Raw genomic sequence first — 8,536 nt, 5'->3', positions numbered from 1 at the left:
CCTTCCGCCTCAGCCTTCCAAGTAGCGGGAATTACAGGCATGCGCTACCACGCCCGGCTGGTTTTTTGATTTATTGTAGAGATGACGTCTCGCCGCCCAGGTGGGTCTCGAACCCGTGGGCTCAGGCAATCCACTCACCTCAGCCTCCCAAAGGCGTGGGATTACAGACTGAGCCACCAAGCCCGGCTCTATGAACCAATTTTAAAAAGCAAACCCAAATCAGAGAATGGGCAAAAGATACCACTTTGCAGATACGGAAACCCAAAAGGCTAAAAAAAATATCAAGAGATGCTCAAAACTCTTATCAGAGAAGTGTGACAGCAGTGCTTTGCCTTCTACTCTTACTGCGCTGGCAGAAATTAAAGGAAAAGAGATTGAGGCTGAGTGGCCGTGTGAGGAGCGTGGACCAGGAAAGTTGTCTGGATAGTAGTGAGGGTCTCCCTGTAGGTAGAAAAGTGGACCAGAACTTTCCTGGGCTTAGAGCCCTGAGAAACGCCCACCCAGGTCTGTTGGGCCATGGACGGGGCAGTCATTGCAGCATGGTTCACGGAGGTGTGGGGCTGGAGGACTCCCTGGGGAGAAGCCAGGCAGAGTGGCAGGTGCTCACTGTGGGTGCTTCCCAGGTGGGCAAGGGCGATGACTTCCCAGGCTCACTGAGTTCGAAGACAAGTGAATACAGTAAGATGTGCCACTCCGAGCTGGTCAGTGACGCAGAATAGCAAATAATAAACACATGAGAACAGTTGCTCTGAGGGCAGAGAGTCGAGATGGGGACAGAGAGGACCTTTCAAAGGAAGTAATAAACCAGATCATTCAGATGGTCACCACACTGTTAGATTTTAATTCCTTTTCCTACTTTCAGATTGCCTGGAACCCTCTGGAAATCACCCAAAAAATCATCCTAAAACTAGGTTTTCCACAAGCAAATGCAGGCCAGGACTCAGCTCCGGGGGGGAAGGGAGGGAGCCTCGAGCTGGCCTCTCGTGCACAGTAGTGCCATGTGGGGCATGGGGCAGCAGAAATCCCAGACAGGAACTTCTAACCCCCGGAGTTGAAAAAAGCGAACAAAACATGGTAATGCAGTTTTTTTCTCCCCCAAAAGCTGTCTGAGAGGAGAGGAGCATCCTCCAGGTTTCTCTCCCCCTCCCGGCGCCCCGGGATCTCCTCCTGGCTCCCTCTCCTCCCTCGTGGGCTGGTGCTTCGTGCCTGTTGCTTATGGGCAGCTCGCGAGGTCCTGAGGTCTGGTGCTCTCTCCTGCCCAGGGTCTCCAGCCAGCAGGCGGATGGGTCTGTCTCACTCACTGGCCAGCTGTTGTAATGGTGGGCTCGGCCCTGAAAGCAAAGTGCTTTAACTAAAGACTCATTCCTTCAAACAGGTTCATTTGACACCTTCACCGAGTCTGCAGTTTTGCGTATGTGCAGTCGTGGACATGTTATTCCCCCAAATTCCTCATTTCTAGGAGTGTTCTGAAACTCTTGTACATTTCTTTTTCTGTTTTGCACACTTGGCCTCAGAGTGTTGAAATCCTATCGGTATGTACGGTATCGCGGACCCATCCTTACCAGACACCAGCTGCATTACATCGCCCCTCTCGGTTCCCACGTGTGTGGCCCTTTTGTGGTCCCCCCTGTCGCTGTGGCCCCTGTGGTTGCTCACCCTGCGCATGCTCAGCCCCAGGGCACTTTGCCCCCGCAGCGGTCACCTCCAGAGCCATTTGCATGTGATCGTCCTCCATGTTGCCCACTGGTGCTGGGTGTGTAATGTGCCACCCTCCTCTTCACTGCAGTGAGGAAGGAAAACTGTCTACCTCTCAAGATACTGCTTGCAAAGAAGCGGAGGAGAGCCCCGAGACAGCGGAGGCCAAGTGCGCAGCCCCTCGGACCCCCAGCAGTAGTCCGGAGCAGAGGTAACTGCCCCGGCCTGCCACGGCCCTGCCACTGAGCGGGAAGGTGGGGACTAGGGGGTGCCTACAGCCAAGCTCAGGCCTTCAGCAGCTCACTTGGGTTTGATGGTAGCTTTCAGTCCTCACAGTGATCATGGTGATGGCTTAAAAGGCAGTTTCCTTACCCCCCCCCCGCCAAACTCTGGGTCTGAGAGGCTTTGTGACGTCACCCGCTCTTGTGGAAGTGACGAGCGGGAGGGGCTCAGGCTGAAGCTCTCCCCTTCACTGGTGAGGCACTGAGCTGAGGGTGCCGTTGCCTTGTCCAGGGCTGGGGTCCCCACCGGGCCCACAAAAGTCACCCATTTACCAAGTACGAGCAGGTGTCGATGCTTATTTACCCGCAGTCCTGCCTATGTGGCACGCAGGGAGACCCCTCCTGGAGGCCCCTTCACGGACGTAGCTGAATAGTCTCAACTCCTGCGAGATTCCTCGTGTGGTTTTGTTTTTCAGTGTTTAATCTTGTCCTGATTAGCTGGGAATAGTCCACTGCCGGAGTCACGGGGTTTGGAAAGTGCTGTTTCTTTCTAACCTTTCGCTTCCCTCGAGCCTGTGGTCTGAATGGCGAGGCCGCATCCGGCCTTAGCATGGCCTGGCAGGTGGCGTGAGTGACCGATTATACCACGCATGCTGGAAGATGGCCGTGTGCACCGGGCCCCAGGGAGCTTTGCTCAGCACATTCCAGAGTTCACGTCTTAGGTTTAATGTATCTAAGACTGTACATTCCTTCCGTAAGGAATAGTGACCTTGAGAGCTATTTCAGAGAAGCTGTGTGCCCCCTTTTCTGCCTGAATCCCTCCCTCGGTCCTCTCAGCATTTTGGGAACATGACCATGGAAGCCAGCAGGGGGCACTCTTCGCTTGTAGTGGCCATGAGCATGCCACCTGTTTTCATAGCCAAGCCAGGCCGTTTTCTGCGTGTGGAAATCAGAACCAAAAAGCCTTTGTTTTTGTGACTTAAAAAAACTTGTTTGCATATGAAACAAATTAATTGTAGGGACTGTTTGAGTGTGTTGGCTCCTGTGAAGGCTTTGGGAGGAAGAGGCGGGTGACACTCCAGCACAGGGCCCGGCCCCGGGTGGGCTACGGTCGCTCTTCCTTGGGTGTCCGGGACATCCTTCTAATGGTCGCTTACCGGTCTCATTTCCAGTCAGTGAAGGCTGGACATCCGGTCTGGCCCACCTTGGGCTGGTTGCTCCCTGGGAGGGCTCTCGGTTTCTCTAGCTTAATTACCCTTCCTTGGCTCTGGGTACAGAAGTGTGACCTTCCTCCAGAGGGGCCACTTGCTTCTCTGGCTGGGAATACCTGGAGTGAGGAGCCCTGCCTCTCCAGTCTGCAAGCTGAGATGATGGAGGAGAAGTGGGTGAGCCGTGGAAGAAGAGGGGCACGCCTTGTGTGCACGCCCTCAGCCACCTGCCCTTCCTCCAGCACACGTTGAAGTGCAGCAGCTGCTAGGTGAGGCCTGATCGTTACGGTGCAGCAGACAGACACCGTCATCTCAGGACACGTGGGCCGACGCACTCGCCAAGATTCCACAGCGCCGTGCCGAGCACCAAGCAGCTCCCCTGGAAGGGTGGGAAGGCCATCAGAGAAGCTGGTGCTGGCGTCGAGGCAGGCCTAGGATGAGGGCGAGGACCCTGATGTGTGTCGTGTGTGCTCTGAAGTGCCATGTAGCAGGCCCCTACAAGGCTCCTGGCACGCCAGATCCACGGGTCTTTGGGCTGGCAGGCACTCGTTGGCCACACTTCAGGATCTGCATGGCAGAGGCCCTCACTGGCACCACTGCTTACCGGGCATGGACTGTCGCGGTATACACTTACTGCACACACTTCATGAAGCTTTTCCAAAGCTGTTTCATGAAATGCTGGCCGAGGCTTCAAGACCCTTGCACATTCAGGTTGTAGTTTTGGCAGGCAGCACTTGAACACCCACCACCTGTCGTTTACAGTCTCTCTCACTCCTTTCCCCTCCCAGTTTTGAGGCTGGCGTTGGTTTTGTGGGATCACATGGGTCAAGCGTATACCTTCCTTGTCAATAGTGTCAGTAGTTTCATTTCCAAGCCCTCTCTTATTTCCCTTTTTTCCCTTTACCAGTAGCAGAATCCTGTTTTTCTTTCCCCTTTTTTGGGTTGGAGTCTTACTCTATCACCCAGGCTGGAATGAAGTGGCACACACAACCACCACAGCAGACCTGCTGGACTCCAGCGATTTTTCTGCCTCAGCCTTCCAAGTAGCTGGAACTACAGGCGCACGCCACCACACCCGGCTAATTTTTTGATTTATTGTAGAGACGAGGTCTCGCCAAGTTGCCCAGGCCAGTCTCAAACCCCTGCACTCAGGCAGTCCTCTCACCTCAGTCTCCCAAAGTGCTGGGATTACAGGCGTGAGCCACCATATCCGACTAGAATTATTATTATTTTTTTTGAGTTGGAGTGTCACTCTGTCGCCCAGACTGGAGTGCAGTGGCCGCTCCCGGCCACCGCAGCCTCGACCTGCTGGCCTCCGGGGATCCTTCCGCCTCAGCCTTCCAAGGAACTGGAACTACAGGCACGCACTACCAGCTAATTTTTTGATTTTATTGTAGAGATGAGGTCTCGCCAAGTTGCCCAGGAGGGTCTCAAACCCGCGGGCTCAGGCAATCCACTCACCTTAGCCTCCCAAAGCGCGGGATTACAGGCTGAGCCACCGAGCCCAGCTAGAATTCTGTTTTTCAAGCGCAGCTCTGTGTGGATTCCAGTCTGTGGGCCAAATGGAAGGCAGGGCAAGCAGGTAGCTCCCGCAGACTCAGGTCAGCAGTTGAAAGCCACTGACCAGGGCCGGGTGTGTGGCTTACGCCTGCAGTCTGTACTCCAGCTCGGGCAACAAGGTGAGACTTGGACTCAACAAAACGAAGCATAAAGCCTCTGACCTCGCCTGTCCCTGAGCTTCTCGGAGGCAGGCCGGGCAGCTTGCGTAGAGCCCTCCTCCTCTGCAGCCCTTGCTGAATGCCTGGCCAGCCGACGACACTGCTTAGGGGCCGCTTATATTTTTCCGGATATGGAAAAAAATTCATTTATGAAGCTTTCTATTAAGTAATTACCAAGTCCAGGCCTTGGGCCAGGCATGGACTAAGCAGTATTAAAAGTTAACGTTCCCGGCTGGGCTCGGTGGCTCAGCCTGTAATCCCAGCGCTTTGGGAGGCTGAGGTGAGTGGATTTCCTGAGCCTGCAGGTTCGAGACCTGCTTGTGCAACTTGGCAAGACCTCATCTCTACAATAAACAAAATGAGCGAGGCATGGTAGCACATGCCTGTAGTTCCAGCTCCTTGGAAGGCTGAGGCGGAAGGATCGCCGGAGTCCAGCCAGTCGAGGTTGCGGTGGCCGGGAGCAGCCACTGCACTCCAGTCTGGGTGACAGAGTGAGACTCCAAGTCAAAAAAAAAAAAAAATGAACGTTCCCTGCTCTCAGGGGCAAGACGATTCTGCCTCAAGTGCTGGGACCTCAGATGTCTGTCTCTTGCCCCTTAGGACTGACCAGCCAGGTGTGCCCGGCGACACGTCTGTGAACGGCCCCGTATGACCAGTGACGCCTGCCACTGCTGACTGAGGACTGCAGACCACCACGTTCAGGGGCTCTGGCGGGGTCAGCTGGAGTCCACCAAGCTGTCACTGCTGCACTCACTCTGCAAAGGATCAGGACCAGCAACCTTTATATTCTAGATTCTAAGACATTGTACAGAAAAATTCAGAAATGTAAAAATATTGCACATTGACAAATACCAAGAATTTTTGCGTGTGTTTATATTGTATTGTTCTAAATAATGGGTAGCCTGTGAAATAAGATCTTGCCACCCATGTAATAACAGTGGTAATACCATAGTTAAAATGGCTGTAAGAATAGTTTTATAAAAGTGAATACACAGATCTATTGTATTTGAAACATAACTATTTGACAATTATTAGTGTGACCAAAGTATTAGGCAGTTTCATACATTTTTCACCTTGTACAAATTCTGAGTTTGTTTTTCTTCCAGGCTGGCAAGGAGCTTTGGATGGAAATGCCCTCTGAGTGTTATTTTGGTTGTTCTCACTTACAAAAGTGATTTCGAATAAGAGATGTTTGGTGTTCTTTTTATAACCAGTTTTTAATTGGTAACTGTTTTCTGTATTGTTTAAAACGGATCAAAAATGTAAGTCTATTGGTGGAGATTAAGTATTTATTGCTACAACTTAGTTGATAAATTGATGTTATTGTAAAGCCATATGTTCCGTTCAAGTCTTATTTGCTTGAAATTATTATTCTTACAGGTGAAACACTAGAGTTTTTGGAGTGTATATGGCTTGTGGTTTGGGTTTCTTTTGGTATTTGTTTTCTGTTTTGTTTTGGTAGCTCATCTGCCTTTTAACCCATTCACCCCAATTTCCCTTTTGACAAGCATCGCCAACGAACTTTTCAGAGCAATCTGCATATTTAAAGACCTAAATCATATATTAGGCGAGTCCGTGGAAAAATGCTTGTGCTGCTAATGGAATTAGAGTGCGTTCATTTTCAGGCTAGTACTTGCAGAGTAGAAAGCAAAACCTGGCACCAAGCATGTTCGTTGTTCTACCGTACCTTGTGAGGTTTCACTCAGAAATTCTCAACCAGTGTATTTTTTTAGAGCTGGTTTGTGTATATATATAGTGATTATGGATACTAATTCAATGTAATTTATAATTTTCTATGTCAAGATAAAGATACATCACAGCCTTCTCAAACAGCTGAAGCAATATATCGTATATTGCCATATCGTCTGGTGAAAGGGTTAAATTACTTCACCTCTTGCACTTTTAGATGCAAATCAGTTTTTCATTTCTGTAATAGAAAATTATTCACGTATTTTTACATCATTTGATTTTCCTGACCAGTATTTAAAACCAAAAGGATATTCAGAAAATGGCCAACGATTTTTCTAGAAATAGCGTCCCAAGCAGCGTGCCTAAACATGACATTGCATATGGAAATAAAAGAATCAAGTGTCTGAGGCCTTATCTCTCATTTACGTTCTCATTCAACGGCGTAGAGCCTCTCGGCGAGGCCCACCAAGGCAGACCTGGCGTCAGCAGCCAGCCCCGGACGGACGGCAGGGGTGGCCGCCTTGACCTTGTGCGCCTCTCGGAAGAGACGTCCTCCTGTGCGCTCTCCAGACCCCAGCGTCCTGGAGGACAGGGCTCCTTCCACTCTCTCAGGGCTGCCCGCCCGCGTGGCATTGGACCTCGGGGACTGCTGGTGGATGATGCGCCCATCTCACCTGGTGGCGAGCTTTGCCGGCCACAGCCAGGCCCGGCTCCCGGGGGCCACGCAGTCTCTTCCCACCCAAGGTAACTCGGCGTCTTACTCCGTCCCACCTACTGCGAGGGAACGAGAACTCGGGGCTTTTCTCTGGCCAGCGTTTTGTTTCGCTTGTCTTTTGTGGCAGGGAAAGGGTGTGGCAATGGGGGGACAATTCCGTTGGGGGCCGAGGGTGCCAGCCCGAGGACAGGAGCGAGGACACTCTCATCTACTTTCCACTTTAATTTGTGTGTATCGGCCATACTGAATTGCGAGACTAACAGATGTCTACCGTACAATACCTGTATTAAAAATAACAAAAATAAAGCCTGATTCTTTGTTTCTAGAAATCCTCTCTTGTACCTTGCTTGGAATCGAATCACCAGACAGGGCGTGGGGGCTGCGGTGAGACAACTGCCGTTGGTGTCTATTGTTGGCGCGTCCTGCTGTAAGCCCCCGTGTGTATACTGGGTCCCGTGGGAGGAAATCCGGGCTCCCCCAAGCAGGTGGATCAGGGACTGTCCTGCCCATGCTGTAACCCACGTACCCAGATCAGGCAATGCTGACACAGGCGCTCGGTCGACTTGTGACCAGGGAAATGCCACTGGTCTGTCTTGAGATGGTCCAGCCGGCTTCACTGGCCCTCTGGCTTCTTACTGTCTGGGGTTTTGTGTCTCCCGGTCCCCCAAATAACACTGCAGTGATAAAATTTCCCAGGTGTTCGTAATGATTATTCAGTGTGATTCTATATTACAGTCACCTTTCCTTCTCCTTCCACCTACTTGCTTAGAATCATGGCCCTCCGTGTTCCCCTCCACGGTTGGCATGACCTTAGGCAGGTGGACTTGACCTTAGGCAGGTGGACTTCTTTGTCTCAACTGCTTTTCCTGTCAGCTGGGGAAAACAAGTGACAAGTTCATCGACTTGCAGTTGCTAGAATAGTCTCGACTTACAGTAAAGGCTTAATCAGGTTGGCTGTTAACTTTCACATCTCAGCTCCATGGCGTCACCTGGAGCCTTTGTTTTTGTTTGTTTGTTTTGTTTTTTTGAGTTGGAGTCTCACTCAGTCGCCCAGACTGGAGTGCAGTGACCGTTCTCGGCCACCGCAGCCTCGACCTGCTGGGCTCCGGCGATCCTTCCGCCTCAGCCTTCCGAGTAGCCGGAATTACAGGCAAGTGCTACCACGCCCAGCTGATTTTTTGATTTATTGTAGAGATGAGTTCTCGCTGCCCAGGTGGGTCTCGAACCCACGGGCTCAGGCAATCCACTCACCTCAGCCTCCCAAAGGTGTGGGATTACAGGCTGAGCCAC

At 51.6% G+C, this 8,536-nt stretch overlaps 1 protein-coding gene across 5 annotated transcripts in view; it reads left to right on the top strand.

Annotated features, from left to right (window-relative positions):
- PPP6R3 (protein phosphatase 6 regulatory subunit 3) overlaps positions 1–7,575 on the top strand; it is a 99,324-nt gene extending 91,749 nt beyond the window's left edge. Inside the window, exons 22-24 of one of the 5 annotated variants that reach the window (XM_021714110.1) lie at positions 1,515–1,532; positions 1,787–1,906; positions 5,443–7,575. In XM_021714110.1, coding sequence (XP_021569785.1) covers positions 1,515–1,532; positions 1,787–1,906; positions 5,443–5,494 — 190 coding nt within the window. In that variant the 3' untranslated portion in view covers positions 5,495–7,575. The remainder of the gene's footprint in view (positions 1–1,514; positions 1,533–1,786; positions 1,907–5,442) is intronic. The other 4 variants (XM_021714113.1, XM_021714111.1, XM_021714114.1 and 1 more) reach the window with 4 other exon arrangements.
- The last annotated feature ends 961 nt before the right edge of the window (positions 7,576–8,536 follow it).

The sequence above is a fragment of the Carlito syrichta genome, unplaced genomic scaffold, assembly GCF_000164805.1.
Source record: "Carlito syrichta isolate Samal-C Ts95f unplaced genomic scaffold, Tarsius_syrichta-2.0.1 Scaffold305238, whole genome shotgun sequence".
NCBI lineage: Eukaryota > Metazoa > Chordata > Mammalia > Primates > Tarsiidae > Carlito > Carlito syrichta.
Note: the sequence above shows the minus strand (reverse complement) of the source record. Positions and strands in the feature narration are given on the sequence as shown.